Raw genomic sequence first — 19,072 nt, 5'->3', positions numbered from 1 at the left:
CACCCTAATTTAACAAAGGAATGCTGGTTATGTTACATGATAAGACCACCCTTTTACGAGGCTCTGGGGTCATCTGCAAAATCTAAACGAGTCAATGGAACAAACCCTAGAGAGTGCTTATGGAAAAAGGGGAAAGAAAAAACCCCTGGGTTATCACTGGCCCAGGTAAGGGGAAAGGGGAGATGTGTAGGGAATATACCCGCAGAGAAAGACCATCTCTGTCAGGTTAAGATGTCCATTTCCGACTCACGGAGACCTGCTCAGTGGCTTATTCCCGCAGCCAACACAAAATGGATTTGTAATAATCTAGGAATCACCCCATGCCTAGATACTAAAAACTTTAATGAAACATCGGAATATTGCATACAGGTTCTCATCATCCCCTGAATATCATATCACCCAAAGGATTATGTGTCTGAACATCAGGTGACCCCTGAATATCACTTAATGAAAAGAGAACCATTTACAGCACTCACAGTGGCAGTGTTGCTGAGTGTTGGGGGGGCCGGGATCGGTACCGGAGTAGCGTCCCTAGTAAACCAGCAGCAAGGGATGAGGGATCTGAGAATGTCAGTGGATGAAGACCTAAGTAGAATTGAAAAGGCTATTGATGGCTTGGTAAAATCAGTAAGGTCTTTATCAGAAGTAGTGTTGCAAAATCGTAGAGGGTTGGACCTGTTGTTCTTACAACAAGGGGGATTATGTGTAGCCTTACGGGAAGAGTGCTGCACGTATGCAGATCATACCGGCATAGTCATAGACACTATGGCTGAGCTCCGAAAACAGCTAGAGCAACGAAAAAGGGAACGAAAGGCTCAACAAAGTTGGTATGAATCATGGTTCAATCATTCCCCTTGGCTAACCACCCTTTTATCTACTATAGCAGGACCTATAGTTTTACTGGTAATCGGATTGACATTCGGCCCCTGTATTTTTAACAAACTAATTAATATTGTAAAGGGGAGATTAGAAGCTGCCCACCTTATGCCGATACGGGCGAAATATGAGCCTCTAGATGGTGTTGAAACTGAGGATTGCTTAGAACTTAGCAGAAAAGAGCTCCAGAGATACAAAAAACAAAAATAGGTAAATAGAAAAAGGGGGGATTGTGAGGGAATGGTGACCTTTTTGTCCGTTGTAAGATAGGTTATCTTGAAACCCGGACATGCAGGCTTAAGATAAGTAATCTTGAAGCCCGGGTATGCGGGCTGGTCTGTGGGTATGTGATTACTGATTACTTAGGCTAGCACAATAACCAAACGTCTTAGTAATTTTTTTAGGAAAACAAGCAACCAAAGGAGCAAGCAGAACGAGCTGGAAAGATGAATCAGCAAGAAGGGAAGAACTTCAAAGGGGGACTTGCGACTCGATCAGGAGTGGCAGTTTTGTGGAGCGGAGTCTCCCTGCCACCCAGCGCTGCAATTTGCCTTTGCCGTCTGTACTCAATAAATTTTTCAAATTGGTTTTGAGTATGGCCCTTTGTGCTCATTTATAGCACTCAGCATCAGAGACATCTTTATTTTCCTTGTTCCTAACTCTCATCACTGCCTTCATTGTTCTGCTCTAACTGGAACCTTGGGACATATTCTCAGTCCAGTCCCTCAGTGAGACCCATTAAAACTTCCAGAAACTTTGGAGTATCAATTTAATTTCAAGTTCTTGAGAAGTTTTTTTGAAAACACTCGCTCAGAGACCAAATCTGATTTTAAAAAGCAGACTCCTTAGAGGGTCATTAAAGTCTAAGTGTTGTGTCTCCTGGCACAGAGGGAAAAACTGGCAACCAGGAAAAGATACAAAAAGACATTTCTCCTCCGGAGCAGCTCCTGTCCAAGCCTAGCAGGGCTGAGGGCACTGCCTGCAGGCACTGAGGGGACAGGAGCCATGCACAGACAGGATGAAGGCAATCAGGACTGGGCAGACATTGAGCTGAGACTTCACTTGGGGAAACACATTCACAGCTCTGGACCAGGTGAGTCTGTGGGTACAGGGCAATGTCCCCTGTGCTCCTGGAGGGATCTCCTGGAGCCAGAACAACTCACAGCCTGGGTCCTGGGCATGGTTAGAGGGACAGGGCAGGATGGCTCCTTGGGCTGAAGCTGAGGCTGCAGCCAGGGCTGCCCAGGGCTGTCCTGCAGAGCAGCTCCTGCAGCCCTCAGGGCTCTTGGCCACCTCAGGGCATGTGCACCTACCAGGGGCAGCTCTCAGCCTGCTGCCAACTCCCCGTGCACTGTGGAAGAAGTTGGAGGGGGAAGCAGCCTCCCCCAACAAGGCAGATTTCTGCTGCTGTGGAGATGGTGCTGCATGGCCAGGGCTGCTCTCAGCTTTCTCCTCAAGGGAAGGGAAAGGGGCTGTCAGGTGTGTCTGTGTCACTGAGACCACTGCACTGTCCCACTGGGCATCAGCAGATCTGCCTCACATCTCCCTCACAAAGTGCCTCTTCACTCTCCTTTGCCTACAGGCATCAGCAGCAGCACCTTGGCTTGCAGCATTTTTGTTTGTCTGAGCTGTCCTTAAGGCCCTGTTGGCAGGGAGATGCCCCTGGGCAGTGCCCTGTGCTGGGAGGGGTGTGCAGGGCAGAGCTGAGCCCCCAGGGCTGGGCTGGGCTCTGGGAGCACTGGCAGGGACAAGGCTTGGAAAGAGAGAAACAGCTCTCAGTAGGCACAACTCCAGGCAGCAGAGAGTCAGACCAGCACTGGATATACCTCCCTGTTCAGCAACACAGGAAATGAGAGAAGAGTTTAGGCAGACTGATTTTGAATCTGGACCTTCAAAAAGTCTACTTTTCAAGCACGTTGAAATTGTGATAACCCTGAATAAGAGGGATGTGTACTGAGCACAGGGCAGTTGTGTAGGACCAACAGGTCTGACTGCTCTGCACCACTGGAAACTCTATTTTCCCACTGGGATCCCCACAGTTTGGATTGAGAGCAATGACTAACATGAGAAAGCTACTCAGCAGAACAAAACTGAACTAAAAAAAAAAACCAAAACCAAAAAAACCCTTAGTTAAGTTCCCCCAGAATAAGAGAAGTGGTTTTAAGAAAATACCTAATATAATTGCACAGGATTGACTCAAGGAAAACTATTATAGCCTTTTAATGTCTTCTTCAAACAGTCCACCATGGCCATATTGAAGAAATGTCCAACAGCAGCTCCATCAGCCACTTCCTCCTGCTGGCACTGGCAGACACGCGGCAGCTGCAGCTCCTGCACTTCTGCCTCTTCCTGGGCATCTCCCTGGCTGCCCTCCTGGGCAACGGCCTCATCATCAGCGCCGTAGCCTGCGGCCACCACCTGCACACCCCCATGTTCTTCTTCCTGCTCAACCTGGCCCTCACTGACCTGGGCTGCATCTGCACCACTGTCCCCAAAGCCATGCACAATTCCCTCTGGAACACCAGAAACATCTCCTACTCAGGATGTGCTGCACAGGTGCTTTTCTTTACCTTTTTCATTTCAGCGGAGTTTTCTCTCCTGACCATCATGTGCTACAACCGCTATGTGTCCATCTGCAAACCCCTGAACTATGGGACCCTTCTGGGCAGCAGAGCTTGTGCCCACATGGCAGCAGCTGCCTGGGCCAGTGGCTTTCTCAATGCTCTGCTGCACACAGCCAATATATTTTCCCTGCCACTGTGCCATGGCAATGGCCTGGGCCAGTTCTTCTGTGAGGTTCCGCAGATCCTCAAACTCTCCTGCTCAAAATCGTACCTCAGGGAACTTGGGCTTAATGCTGTTAGTTCCTGTTTAGGATTTGGTTGTTTTGTGTTCATTGTTTTCTCCTATGTGCAGATCTTCAGGGCTGTGCTGAGGATCCCCTCTGAGAAGGGACAGCACAAAGCCTTTTCCACATGCCTCCCTCACCTAGCTCTGGTCTCCCTGTTTCTCAGCACTATTATATTTGCTCACCTGAAGCCCCCCTCCATCTCCTTCTCAACTCTAGATCTGGCTCTGTCAGTTGTATACTCAGTGGTTCCTCCAGCCCTGAACCCCCTCATCTACAGCCTGAAGAACCAGGAGCTAAAGGCTGCAGTGTGGACAATCATTACTGGATGCTTTCAGAAACATTAAACTTCTTGCCTGTTTCTGCATATCACTTGTAGTGAAAGTCATCATTGACCGTTCTTATTGATTTTGTTGGGGTTTTTTTTTTTCATTCCCTTATTTTAGGGGTTTTTTTTTAATATTGTGCACAAAGAAACACCATTGCCTTCACCATATTTTATTTTACTTTTTTTTCACCTTCACTGTGATCCACTAACTGCATCAATGATGAGCTGTGCTCTCAATCACTTTAAACAGAATAAACAATCTCAGAGCAGAGTCCTTATTCCAGAGACCTTTTATTCCCTTCTCTGGAGCTGCAGCAGCAATGTTTGTGTGCAGATCTGGGGCAGATCAATGCTGGCACAGCAGCTGTGCCCAGCAGTATCAGCATTGGTGTTGCCAGTGCTTCTCCCATGCCACTGCCCCGCTGCATTTTTGCCTCTCGTGTTGCTGCAGGGCTGGAGTGCTCTCGGGGCCAGGCACAGGCCTGGGGGTGGCAGTGCCAGGGCTGCAGCAGGGACAGGCCATGGGCACTGCTGGGGCAGCTCTGATGCCTCAGGGCAGGGCCTGGGGGCTCCAGGCTCTGTGCCCAGGCTCTCTCCAGAACATTTGACCAGGCCAATGCTGAGCCGAGAAAACCCCTGTGAGCAGCCCCAAGCGGGCCATGGGCAGGCTGGGGGCAAACAGCATGGCTGGAGCTCTGCAAGGTCCCTGCAAGGGGCAGACCTTGGCAAGGAGCAACAGAAAAAGGGCTGATCCATCCAAACTGCGCTGGACAGCCCAGGGCAGCATCCCAGAGTGTCCTCATGCACCCGTCAACAACATGCCCCCTCTGCAGCCCTGGTCTCTCCCCCAGCTCACGCAGGTGCCGCATCCTTGCAGACACAGACATGGCAGCACTGGCTCAGGAGCCGCAGTTTGCATTGCACAGAGCAGGTGTCAGCACGTCCATGGTGCTGCTGTGGGGAAATTGAGCTGAGTGAGCAAAAATGCCATCAGCCCCTGGGATCAGCAAAGGCTGGGGGACACCAGGGAAACCACTCAGGTTTGTTGTGGCTTCAGTAGTCAGCCAGAGAGTTTGTTCCCATGATCTGTGGATGTCCTGTCCCACTGCTGTTGGGGGTTGAGTTGTTTTTTTTTCTATTACTGTGTCAATTGAAAGAATTTTTCCCATTATCATGCCAATGGAGCTGGCCGGGCTACACCCAGGGTCCCTGATGGGTCCAGACAAAGGGGGTGGGTGGGAACGGCTCCCGGAGGGGCCTCTGAAGCTTCCGGGAGGGCACTCGCGTTTCCGGCGAGCCGGGAGGAGGACGCCTGGGATCGTTCAGCCACGCGGCCGAGCACAGCAGAGCCAGACCCTCTGCGACAACCTGCCCTGCATCTGCCCCGCTCCAGCCTACTGCCTCTGCGGACACAGCTGTTCCCCCGGACACACACGGTGAGCGAGGAGCCGCCGCCCTCGGTGAGGGTGAGCCCGTTCCCGCCCGAGACCGGTGTGGCCGCTGCTGCCCCTCCCCCCTCCCTCCTGCCTTCGTTCCCGTCTGCCCTCTGGAAAATCCGGGCTCTGGACTAAGCACAGAGACAGCGTGCTTGCATCTAAAGGGACTGACACCGAGTTATCTATTTCGTTCTGTTAGCAATTTTAAGTGTTATTGTTTTCTGTTTGTATAGTTAGATATATTAGTAAAAGAGCTGTTATTCCCACCCCCCTTATCTCTGCCTCAGAGTCCTTGATTCAAACAATCGTAATACTTGGGGGAGGGGAGTGAAACCAAAGTCTCTATTCCAAAAAGGGAAACTTCTGCCCCTACTGGCAGACACCTGTCCTTTCAAACCAGGACAACTGCAGACATTGTTGCTCACACCCAGGGCAGCCTGGCAGCCACACCAAAACAGCCCTGAGCATTTCCTTTGATTCACCTTTGCTTTCTTTACTTTCTCAAAATTCTGATCTCTTCCTCTTTCTTCTTTCCTGTCCCCTCCCCTACAAACAGCCTCTCCCTCTTTGCCTTTTCCTCTCTTGCCCCACACCCCATTTCAGTTCCTGAGTTGGCACCATGTGAATGCCACTTGTACAGCAGGATCATCCTCCAAGTGCTCCAGGAATTATCTGCAGAGTCCTTCAGTGCCTTGTGCTTTTCCCTTGCCAGAGGCACCCCTGGCCAGGGGAGCACATCTGGGCTGGTGTGTCTGGGTGTGGGGCTCCATATTCTGGGCACTGAGGAGGGCTGGAGAGGCTCTGCAAGACTGACAGGATGGGTTTTGGTGCTGTGTGGAGAAGCTGAGGGACCTGGGCTGCTGGAGGTACTGAAGAGGGGGCCCAGGGCTCATCCTGCAACTGCTTCAAGGGTGGTTTCAGAGAATCATAGAATCAGCCAGGCTGAAAAAGTCCTTGGAGATCAAGTTCGACCTGTGCCCAGACATCACTTGTCTCCCTGAGCCTCCTCTTCTCCAGAATAAACTGTGATGAGTAAAAAAACCTTTTGTTTGCCTGATAGACCTTGAGAGGATTTGCAAGGACTTGGAGGCTGGGATATCATTTTGCTGTTTCGCTTTACTTGCAAGGATGCTGTTAATTATTTTGCTTTGCTGGTCTGAAACACCTTGAGAGTGAGCCAAGATGTCTCTAATTGTTTTGCTTTGCTTGCCAAGATGCTGTTAATTATTTTAACTTTGCTTGCGTTAATCACATATCACTTTAAGTGCTAGTAAGGGTCAGTAAAACAAGGGTGAGGAAGACTACTCACCTTCATCCCTCGACCACCAGAAGGCAGAAGAAGACTCCCTAGCAACTGGAGGAGTGTGCGCAGAACTACTAGAGGAGGGGCATGAAACCCGAGGAGCATGCGTAGAACTACTAGAGGAGGGGCATGGAACCCCAGAAACTGAACAACTTAAAAGAAACGAACGGGGGGGGGGGGGGGGGGGGGGGGCACGGCAGTTTCGGAGCAGGAGCTCCTCTGTCGCCCAGCGCTGTTGATTTTGCTTATGCCTTCTGTAACTAATAAATCTTTTTAATTTTGATTCGATCCTTTATGACCCATTGCGTTCATTTATATCAATTTGGTGCCGTGACTGGGATCGAGAATTCGGAGTGGGTTCCCCACCTGCGGGGAGGCGCGCTCCACTGATTCATTTCAGTGGTCCTGGGACAGGGACCCTATCCCAACCTCGACCGACAAACCCAAAACTAAGAAAGCAAAAGCAAAGGTAAGAGGGCCTGGCTGACCCCTTAAATTTTGTGCACAAATTCCAGATGAAGACGCAGGACGCGTGAGTATAAAAGGGAATCTGTTCGGGCGAGTGGTGTGTGTGTGAGAGGGGGGGCTGGCAGCCAGACTCCCCAAGTGAGTGCGGACCCTTAGTAGTGCGGTTCCCATTGACCCGCGAGGGCGTGGGCCACGAAACAGGGGAAGCAAAAGTGATTTGTAGTGTGAGTGAAGGTACTGCAGAGGAATGGGACAGGGGAAGAGCAAGCCCCCTGCAGAAGTTAAGCTCCCACCCATACCCAGAGGCAATCCCCTGGGGTTTTTATTAGAAAACAGGGACTATTTCCCTGGGACGGAGAATAAGGATAAGGCCAGGATGATACATTACTGTGTAGAGGTTTGGGGTGGGAAGGAAATTTTTAAAAATGTGTTCTGGCCAATTTTTGGTTCAACAGAAATTTGGGTAAAACACAAATTAAATTTTTGTGTCAACATGAAGAAGCCCTCTGACATAGAGGAGAGTGAATATGCAAGAATTTGGGTGGCCCATCCTAAAGCTTTTATTTATAAACTAACTGAAAAACCAGAGGGCAGAAGGAAAAAGAAGAAGGCAAATAAAAGGGAGGAAAGCTTGATTGTCCCACCACCGTTTGTGCCGGTTCTGAGTGCACCACCCCAATCAGAAGACTCGGACTCAGACTCACCTAGTTATCAGGGGCCAGTCACAAGAAGTAAAACAAGGAACGAACAGGAAGACCAGGAAAATCTGTTCCCATTGAGAGAAATGCCCATGGGGGGACCTCAGGCTGGAATAGGATTTATATCTGTGCCCCTTAGTTCAGGGGATGTTAGGGAATTTAAGAAGGAAATGGGACATTTATTAGAGGACCCACTGGGAGTTGCTGAAAGAGTGGACCAATTTTTGGGCCCCAATATGTACACCTGGGAGGAATTACAGTTAATTCTGAACATTTTGTTCACTGCTGAAGAGAAAAATATGATTAAGAGAGAAGGGATGCGTATCTGGGATGCCCAACACGCTCAGGGTCCTGCAGCTAATATCAAATGGCCCCTTCAAAATCCTCAGTGGGATCATCAGAATCCTGTGCATCGAGCACACATGCAGGACTTAAGGACAATCATAGTTCAGAAAATTAGGGAAGCAGTCCCAGAGGCCAGAACATCAATAAAGCATTTAATGAGAGACAAAAGAGGGACGAAACTCCTACAGAGTGGTTAGAAAGGTTAAGAAAGAATTTCCAGCTTCACTCAGGGATGGATCCAGACGGCCAAATGGGACAGGCAGTGTTAAAGGTATATTTTGTGTCTAAACCTTGGGAGGATATAAGAAAGAAGATACAAAAATTAGAAGATTGGCAGGATAGAGGCTTAGATGAGTTATTAAGAGAGGCCCAAAAAGTGTATGTTCAGAGGGAAGAGGAGAGCCACAAACGACAGGTTAAAATGATGGTTGCTGCGGTACGAGAAAGTAGGGAACAAGATCGGAGGGAGGCACAGAAGCGTCCAGTAAGGGAGCCTAGGGAGCCTAGGGAGCCTAGGGAGAGATGTGACACCAAGGTGTGTTTTTATTGTGGAAAAAAAGGGACATTTCAAGAAAGAGTGTAGGGTCAGGATTTGGGATGAGAAGGAATTTGAGACAGATTAGAGGGGTCAGGGGCTCTATCTTTTGGGGACCCAGAAACATCATAAGGAGCCCTTGATAAAACTAAAGGTGGGTCCCCATGGCCAGGAGATAATTTTTCTGGTTGACACGGGAGCTGAAAGATCGACTATTCAGCTTTTGCCAAAAGGATGTAGTTTATCTAAAGAAACTGCCACGGTGGTAGGAGCAAAAAGAAAACCTTTTGAGGTGGGGGCTATTAAAAGGGTGACAGTTGAATCAGAATCAAAAATTGGATTGGGAGACTTTTTGTTAGTATCGGAATCTGAATAGAATTTATTAGGAATAGATATGATTATAGAACTAGGAATTAGGATAGAAGTAGCAGAGAATGAACTATGAATTAAAGTCTGCTCTCTTAGGGTGTAAGATGAAGAAAAGATAAACCCCAAAGTATGGTATAACCCAGAAAGTGTGGGACAGCTAAAAATAACCCCATTTTCAGTGATTATTAGAAATCCGGAGGTTCCGGTAAAAATAAAGCAATATCCCATATCCCCTGAGGGTCGACGGGGATTGAAACCTGAGGTAGATAGATTATTAAGCAAGGGGCTTCTAGAACCCTGTATGTCACCCTTTAACACACCGATACTCCCTATGTGTAAATCAGATGGCACTTATGGGTTAGTTCATGATTTAAGAGAAATCAATAAACGCACAGTGGCTCGATTCCCCATGGTGGCAAATCCATATACACTCTTGAGTAAATTAGGGCCTAATAATTTATGGTATAGTGTTATAGATTTAAAAGATGCCTTTTGGTCCTGCCCTCTCGACGAGGCGAGCCGGGATTACTTTGCATTTGAATGGGAAGATCCTGATACAGGGAGGAGGCAACAATTGAGGTGGACAGTGTTACCCCAGGGGTTCACAGAATCTCCAAATCTGTTTGGACAAGCATTGGAACAAATTTTACAGGATTACCAAACAAGACCAGGAGTCAATTTGATCCAATATGTAGATGATTTACTCTTAGCAGGGGAACATGAAGAGGATGTAAGAAAAGAAAGTATAAAGCTATTGAACTTTTCGGGGCTTAAGGGATTAAAGGTTTCTAAGACTAAACTTCAGTTTGTAGAAGAGGAGGTAAAATACTTGGGACACTATTTAAAGAAGGGGGAGAAGAGAATAGACCCTGAAAGAATCCAAGCAATTATGTCACTACCTATTCCAAAGAACAAGAGACAAGTTCGTCAAATCTTAGGACTTACTGGGTATTGCAGACAGTGGATTGAGAATTATAGCAGTAAAGCTAGATTTCTTTACCAAAAATTAACACAGGAAAGAATAATGAAATGGAGGCAGGAGGACACGGAGAAACTTCAGGAATTAAAAGAAAGTCTGGTCCATGCCCCGGTCTTAAGCCTCCCAGATTTAAGAAGACCTTTTTTCTTGTTTGTGAACATAGAAGAGGGTGTTGCGTTTGGGGTACTTACCCAGGATTTGGCAGGGAAAAAGAAGCCCTTTGCTTACTTGTCAAAAATTTTAGATTCTGTGAGTAGGGGCTGGCCAACCTGTTTACAAATAGTGGCCAGATGTGCCTTACTGGTGGAAGAAGCTAGAAAAATTACTTTTAATGGGAATCTTAAAGTAATGTCTCCTCACAATATCCGGGGCGTATTACAGCAAAAAGCAGAAAAATGGATATCAGATGCCAGGCTTTTAAAGTATAAAGGGATTCTGATAGAGGCACCCAATTTGATGTTAGAAACTAGTACACTACAGAACCCAGCCGCATTTTTATATGGGAAGCCAGAGCATGAATCTTTAGCCCATGACTGTATAGCTACAATAGAAGAACAGATTAAGATTAGACCAGATTTGGAGGAAGAAGAGTTGGAAAGTGGTGAAAAACTTTTTGTGGATGGATCCTCCAGGGTAATAGAAGGAAGGAGAAGATCAGGGTATGCAATAGTGTAGGGTCCAAACTTACAGGTGGTAGAATCGGGCATATTAGACAGATCTTGGTCTGCCCAAGCATGTGAATTATATGCAATATTAAGAGCCTTAAAACTTCTTGAAGGGAAGGAGGGGACAATATTTACTGACTCTAGATATGGATTCGGGGTAGTCCATACATTTGGAAAGTTATGGGAAGAAAGGGGTCTTATTAACTGACAGGGGAAGGATCTGATACACCAAAAACTTATAGTTGAAATATTAAAAGCTCTGAGAGGGCCAAAGAATTTAGCAGTAGTTCATTTAAAAGGGACACCAACGAGGAATAAATTTAAAAAGCAGGGGAAACAACGCTGCGGACCAGGAGGCAAAAGGGGTAGCCCTGAAAGAAATGGTCCTAAAAGAAAAAGGGGGGCAAAAAGACGAGGATGGAGTCAATAACGATGAAGAGACTGATACAATTTTTACGAATGAGGAAAAAGGAAAACTTAGGAGAATGGGGGTTAATAAGGAATCAGGGAAGTGGATATTATCAGACGGCCGGGAAGTGTTACCAAAGGCAGTAGCTCAAAGGATACTGTATAAATTACATCAGAAAACTCATTGGGGAGCCCAGGGGCTGGTAGATCACTTTGCTGCCAAGTACATGAGCATCGGGCTCCACGATATAGCTAAACATATTACAAAGGGATGTCCTACCTGCTTGCGGGTAAATCGAAGCAACCTCAGAAAATTACCCCATGGGGGAAGGCCTTTAGCAAAACTACCCTTTGCAAATATTCAAGTGGATTTTACCGAATTGCCAAAGGTGGGGAGGATTAAATATCTTTTGGTAATAGTAGACCATCTTACCCATTATGTGGAAGCCTTCCCGACATCCAGAGAAACCGCACAGACAGTAGTAAAAGCTTTACTGGAAGAAATAGTTCCCAGATATGGTGTACAAGAAACAATTGACTCCGATAAAAGGCCACACTTTACCTCGAAGGTAACTCAAGAGTTAGCAGTAGCATTGGGAATAAGATGGGAACAGCATACTTCTTGGCACACTCAAAGTTCAGGCCAAGTAGAAAGGATGAATGGAGAAATAAAGAAACAACGTACTAAATTGGTATTGGAAACAAAGTTATCATGGGTTAAGTGCATTCCCCTGGCCTTGTTAAAAATTCAGACTCAACCCCGAGCTGATTTAGGAATTTCCCCATTCGAAATGTTATATGGCATGCCCTATAGTCTGGAAAAGACACAGACAAATCCAAATGTTAATGAACAGTATGTTAACAAGTACTTAGTAATCTTAATGAAATTCAGGAATCAGTTGTGGGAAAAAGGAATGTTGGCTCAGAGACCACCTTTAGATCTTGTATTACACCAGGTTCAGCCCAGAGACTGGGTACTGGTCCAAAGTTGGAAGGAAAATCCAATAACACCTAAGTGGGAATGACCTTACCAGGTGCTGCTTACAACTGACACAGTGGTGCGCACTGCAGAGAAAGGGTGGACTCATGCAAGTCGAATTAAGGGACTAATAAATCCGTCCAAGTTTACAAACGATCCTGAGTGGGAAGTGAAAGGCACACCTGGGGACTTGAAACTAACCCTGAAAAAGAAGGTACAGCCTTGAGAGACTTTTTTTTCCCCTTTTTCTCCTTTCTCTAGGATATGAGACCTGTATCACATGGATGCTGAACTTTGGGACCCACAATACTTTTCTTTTACAATAGAAAACACAAAAACTGGAGCGCCACTAGAGGGCAGGGAAAGCTTACTGGCTGTTGAAGTTAAAATCAAATGTAATGCTGAAAATTGTTGGGGAAATTGTAACCCATTTGTATGTTTTGTTTGTTTAGTTTGTAAAGAGGAGTGGTGGACCCATTGCCGCAACGGCTACATCCCTAGGGGCTGTGTTGCAATTGTTATTTGAGTCAAAGGAAACTCACTTCTCAAGTCCTAGACACCATAGTGGCTGCTGGTGGTCTTTCGGTGGGATCCGAAGAGTGGTGGAAAATCTTTTCAAAGGGAGTGAATCCTCAATTTTACTGTTATCACTCTAACGAACCTACCCCATTTGTAGCCAAAATTGTAGCTGCCCTGTGTAGACGGTGGGTACCTGAACTCAGCTGTTACACTCCTCTGATTAAAGCCCGTAAGTGGAGCAAGTACATAAAACTAATCAAAAAGCATGGGACAAGCACCCCTCATGAAGAATACTCCTCCTGCCGAGAAGATGGAACCCCCCATAGCTCGTTGCAACTGAGTTGATGGGCGAGGCAGAGGAGGAAAATATTGTGGAGAGGGTTACCCAGGTGCAAAGAGGAGAACAGAGATCAAAACCCAGGGCAGGAAAAATAGACACTGGAATAATCAAAAAAAATCATTGGCAAATAAGTTGCGGACAATGGGAAAGCTGCTACCTCCAATTAGGAATAATTTGTTTAATGGTTTTAGAAGGGGTGCATGCGAGTCACGAGCCCTTTAAATGGTCACTTATGAAATGGGAAGGTCAGAAAGAAATTCAAACACAAATTACTTCAGGAAGTCCTAGCTTTAATATAACCCTGGAAGACCTGCCTGATAGGAGGGGTTCTAGCCCATATAGTGTATTCTACATGTGTCCAGCATCTAGCCCAGGAAGGTCATACTGTAATTACCCCGGAGAATTTTACTGTGGATATTGGGGCTGTAAAACGATTTCCCTGGGATGGCTGGTCCAAATTCAAGATAAACACTTAAGAGCTGAAAGAGGTCCACATGGATGCAAAAAGCCCTGGACACATCTGTCAGGGAGGGTGATGTATATCGGTACTTGCAAATGGGTCTATCTAAACGTCACGCAGCCCCAGGACCCAGGATGGGTAATAGGAAAAATCTGGGGAGTTAGAATATGGAAACCTGGGAAAGACCAGGGAGGATATATTATTACAAAAAAGGAAATTATACCCAACGATCCTTAACCTGTTGGACCAAATCCTGCAATAATAGACTCAGAAGTCACAATAATAAATCAGGATGACTTAGACAGCATGACCCAAGAAAATTTCATGAAGGCCAACAATAAATCACAGTTAATAGGAACCACAGTCATGACACAATCAAGTAGAGGGGCCCTATGGAAAATTCTACAAGCCTCCTTTAGGCTGTTGAATGACACATACCCCAATTTGACTAAGGAATGCTGGTTATGCTATAGTATTAATCCACCCTTTTACGAAGCTTTAGGTTCTGTAGCAAAGTCTAAAAGAGTAAACGGGACCAATCCCTCCTTGTGCCTTTGGAAAAGGGGAAAAGAAAACACCCCAGGAGTGTCAATGGCTCAGGTAAAGGGGAAGGGGAGGTGTATAGGCAACACACCTCGAGATAAAGACCACCTCTGCGGGGTAAAAATGGCCGTAACTGATTCCCACGAACCAGCCCTGCTGCAAACACCAAGTGGGTTTGTAACACATTAGGAGTAACCCAGTGTATATCAATATCTATTTTCAATGAAACATCCGAATACTGCATTCAGGTCATGGTAATGCCCCGGATTGTATACTACCCAAAAGACTATGTGTATACTCATCAAATCCCTTCAAAGCATCACATAGAAAAACGAGAACCATTTACAGCCCTCACAGTTGCTGTATTACTGGGCATAGGAAGTGCTGGACTGGGGACAGGAGTGGCTTCCTTAGTGAACCAACAGCAAAGATTTAAAAATCTCAGAATGTCAGTAGATGAGAATTTAAGTAGAATAGAGAAGGCAATGGACAGTCTTGTAAAATCAGCAAGAACTCTTTCAGAAGTTGTATTACAGAATAGACGGGGATTAGACCTGCTGTTTTTACAGCAAGGGGGGCTGTGTGTGGCTTTGCGGGAGGAGTGTTGCACCTATGTGGACCACACTGGGATAGTAATTGACACTATGGCTGAGCTCCAGAAACAACTGGAGCAACATAAAAAAGAAAGAGAGGCCCAACAAAGTTGGTATGAATCTTGGTTTAACTATTCTCCCTGGTTAACAACCTTGTTGTCTACCATAGCAGGACCATTAATCTTGCAAATCTTAGCACTCACTCTTGGCCTTGCATTTTTAACAAAATCATTAGCATAGTAAAGAACAGGTTAGAAGCAGCTCACCTCATGTTAATACTAGCAAAATATGAAGCCTTAAATGGGGAAGAAACAGAAGACTATTTAGAATTAAGTAAGAAAGAATTACAAAGGTTTAGCAAACAAAAGTAATAACATAGAAAAAGGGGGGAGTTGTGATGAAAACCTTTTGTTTGCCTGATAGACCTTGAGAGGATTTGCAAGGACTTGGAGGCTGGGATATCATTTTGCTGTTTTGCTTTACTTGCAAGGATGCTGTTAATTATTTTGCTTTGCTTGTCTGAAACACCTTGAGAGTGAGCCAAGATGTCTCTAATTGTTTTGCTTTGCTTGCCAAGATGCTGATAGTTATTTTCACTTTGCTTGCGTTAATCATCTATCGCCTTAAGTGTTAGTAAGGGTCAGTAAAACAAGGGTGAGGAAGACTACTCACCTTCATCCCTCGACCACCAGAAGGCAGAAGAAGACCCCCTAGCAACTGAAGGAGTGTGCGCAGAACTACTAGAGGAGGGGCATGAAACCCGAGGAGCATGCGTAGAACTACTAGAGGAGGGGCATGGAAGCCCGAAAACTGAACAACTTAAAAGGAGCGAGCTGAGAGGGGAGGCCGCGGCAGTTTCGGAGCAGGAGCTCCTCTGTCGCCCGGCGCTGTTGATTTTGCTTTTAGCTTCTGTAACTAATAAATCTTTTTAATTTTGATTCGATCCTTTATGGCCCATTGCGTTCATTTATAACGCAAACCATTGAAAACTAGAATTTAAGTTACCTTGCTGAAAACAATTAAAAGTTAGAAGAGCATAGTTATCTGAAACTTAAATAATTGATTGTCTGTCATTTCATGCTTGCTTAGATGCCCTTAAAATGGGAAAAGAGGAAAGTAGTGAGCACAACCAAAGGAACATAGACAATGCAACCAGAAACCCATTCTCTGTAAAACTGGACTATCCCCAGAATTCATTTGTATTGTCATTGACAGAAAAGGTCAAGAGTTTAGGGTGAGGAAGACCTGCTTTACTTCCTCCTTTTAAGACCCTTCCCCACGAAAACAACCCCAGACTTAATTTAAAAAATCAATCGCCCATGCTTAATATCTATTCAAGCTAATTACCATAGGAAGTGGGGGATGGGAGGGACTGTTATTATGAATATGTATTTGTTTGAATCCTTTGCTAATAAATAGACTTTGTGATCATTTGTGATTTTGCGGTGTGTATTAGAGGATTTCCTCAGCTGATGCCCAGCGCTGAATAAACATACACTTTCTAACTTTAAATTGTTAGAGAATCTTTTGTCCATCACAGTTGAGTATCAGTATTTCACCAATACTCATATTTTGGTAATTCACAGATGTGTCACACTGGCCTCTTGTTTCCATGGGGCTCCACAGTGTCACAATGGTCCCTTGCTTTCATGAGGCCTTGCCGTGTCACAGGGGTCTCCTTGGTGCCGCAGTATCACAATGGACCCTTGGTTTCATGGGGACTCACAATGGCAGAAGGGTCTCCCTGGTTCCATGGGGCCCTGCAGAGCCCCTTGATTCAACAAGGCCTTGAAGTGTCATCATGGCCTCCAGGATTCCATGAGGCCCCGCAGTGTCATAATGGACCTTTGGTTCCATAGGATCCTGCACTGTTACAGGAATCCTTAGTTCCATGGGGACGTGTAGTGTCACAATGGACTCCTTGGTTCCATGGGGCTGCTAAGTGTCACAACAGTCTCCATGATTTCAGGAGGCCCTGCAGTATCACAACAGACCATTGATTCCATTGAGCCCCACAGTGTCACTATGGATTCCTTGGTTTCATAAGGCCCTCAAATGCCACAGTGTCCCTTTTGTTTCACAAAGCCTCAAAGTGTAAAAATGGTTTCATGATATACAGAAAAGACTCTCTAACTCATGAGAAATTAGAGTTATAAAGTAGGTATGTATTTATTCAGCTCTGAGGTGCATGGGGATAATTCCACCCAAAGCATGCACACCAAAACTTCAAACTCTTGTTCTATTTATTCCCCAGCAGCCTAGGATTACACAATACACCTAATACATATTCCTGTCCTAGCCCCGCCTAGTCCTGCCTAATCATGCTTTGTATTAATATGAACCAAAAGTCCTTTTGCGCTTGCACCTCCCCAGTTCAGGGGGCGTTGGGTGTCTGATGAAAGCTTCCAAACCCTTCATCACACTTGAACTTTTCAACTTTGTCCCTGGAACATACGTCTTAGCCCTTTGGGCACATTCCAGACCTTGAGATTAGTTTTTGCTGGTTTAGGGTTTTGGATTTATCACTTATCACTTGTAGTCTTACACTCCTCACTCTATTTGCAAGTTCTGGCTCCATTTATCTCAAACCAGTCTGCCCCTCATCCTGATTTTTGCAAGCATAGTAAATGTCAGGCATTCCTCATTGTCTTGGGTTTTGATGAACTCCTCAATTCCCTGTCTCGGTGTCAGCTTGGAATTCTGTTAAGGAGGAAGATTTCAAAGTGCACCTCATGATTTTGCTTTACTCAAGGGATTTTTTTTTTTTTTTCACTTTTTAGTTCATAGAAAAAGTGATAGAAGCATTCTCCAGTTGCTCTTGATGCTGAATGTCTCCTTGGGAGTTCTAGGCACACAGAAGAATGAGCCCCTTGCTGGTTGACCCTGTTTGGACAACCTGTTCCTCATCTCCAGCCTCACCATGTCTGATATCCCCCACCCGGGACTGAGATCCCTGTGCCCTGCATCAGAACCTTGTCGCCTGAGCTCTGCAGCTGGGTGTCCCAGCCCATTGATCCATGTCCCACCTGCTCTACTCAGGGTTCAGCCTGCACACAGGCACAGGAGAAGTTTTCCTCTTTGTGAGGACAGAATGGAAAAGCCTGAGCAGGATTCCTAAACAACAAACCCTACTGAGGAACCACATGCTCAGTATTGGCTGGCTGGAATGATGTCACCTTTCTACAAGGGACAGTGTGACCAGAACTGATCTCTGTAAGCAGAATTCTCCGAGTCTTCCAGAATTCTCTGTCCCTGTCCTTTCCCTGGATCTCTGTTGGAGATGGAAGAAGCTGGTGCCATTGTCAGATTTAACTTCTTTGTTGAATGCAAACAGATGCTCCCAGGTGTTTTAAGCAGGTGCTGCTCAATGTTTATGCAAAGCTTTTGTATCCGCATGGAACCAAGGACAACTGTGACAGTTCAGAGCCTCAGAGAAACAAGGCACCATTGTGACACTGAGGGGAATTATGGAATCAAGGAGACCATTGTGACAATGCAGATCCAAGGAGAGTGTGGTGATACTATGGGACCTCATGGAACAAAGGGACCATTGTGACACTCAAGAACTTCATGGAACACAGAGTCCAGTGTGACACAGCAGTGCCTCATTGGAACAAGGGAACCATTGTTGACGGCACAGAAACTCATGGGGCAATGGTGACACAGCAGGGCCACATGGAACCAAGGAGACCTGTGACATTTAGGAACCCTATAGAACCAAGGGTGCATTGTGTCACTGCAGAAGCAAGCAGACCATTGTGACACTATGGAAGCTCATGGAACCCAGCAGCCATTGTGACACTCCAAGGCCCCATTGATCAAGGGAGACCATTGTGACACTCTAGAACATGACAGCACTAAGGGTTTATTGTGACACAGCAGAGTCCCATGTAAACAACTGTACATTGAGACAGTGCAGATCTCAGGACACCATGGCGACACTATGGAACTTCATGGAACCAGGGGGCCATTGGGACACTGGGGCCCCATGGAACCAAATATTGATTATGCTACAGCGGGGCTGCTTATAACCAATTGTCCATTGCAATACTGCAGATCCAAGGGACTGTGATGACACTATGGCAGTTCATGGAACCAAGGAGCTGTTGTGACACACCAAGGTCTTGTGGTGCCAAGAAGAGCATTGTGGCAATGCAGAAGCAAGGAGCCATTTTGAAAGCACAGACCCAAATGGAATGAAGAGGCCATTGTGAAATTGTACAAAGGACATAATGAAGTCAAGGGCAGCACTGATACTGAAATGTGCTGGATAGAAACTTTTGAACACAGTTTTGAGTATTTGAAAGCAGATATTCTTATTACAGCATGGTGGTCACTGGTAATCCTTCATCCATTTGTGTGTACTGGGCAACGGGTGAA

General features: G+C 46.0%; 1 protein-coding gene and 1 long non-coding RNA gene across 2 annotated transcripts in view; both read left to right on the top strand.

Annotated features, from left to right (window-relative positions):
- LOC306816846 overlaps window positions 1–12,384 on the top strand; it is a 271,975-nt gene extending 259,591 nt beyond the window's left edge. The window contains exon 3 of the long non-coding RNA XR_013777791.1: window positions 12,332–12,384. This is a non-coding gene — a long non-coding RNA (uncharacterized lncRNA). The remainder of the gene's footprint in view (window positions 1–12,331) is intronic.
- Window positions 3,121–4,071, top strand: LOC306816844 (olfactory receptor 14J1-like; the record flags this gene model as incomplete). Its single annotated transcript, XM_079333294.1, has 1 exon — window positions 3,121–4,071. Exon 1 carries the CDS (start codon window positions 3,139–3,141, stop codon window positions 4,069–4,071), a length of 933 nt encoding a protein of 310 aa, XP_079189420.1. The 5' UTR covers window positions 3,121–3,138.
- Window positions 12,385–19,072: the final 6,688 nt, after the last annotated feature.

Source organism: Erithacus rubecula, assembly GCF_903797595.1.
Source record: "Erithacus rubecula genome assembly, contig: scaffold_90_arrow_ctg1, whole genome shotgun sequence".
Lineage (NCBI taxonomy): Eukaryota > Metazoa > Chordata > Aves > Passeriformes > Muscicapidae > Erithacus > Erithacus rubecula.
The sequence above is the reverse complement of the archived record's forward strand: the minus strand, read 5'-3'. Positions and strand labels throughout refer to the sequence as shown.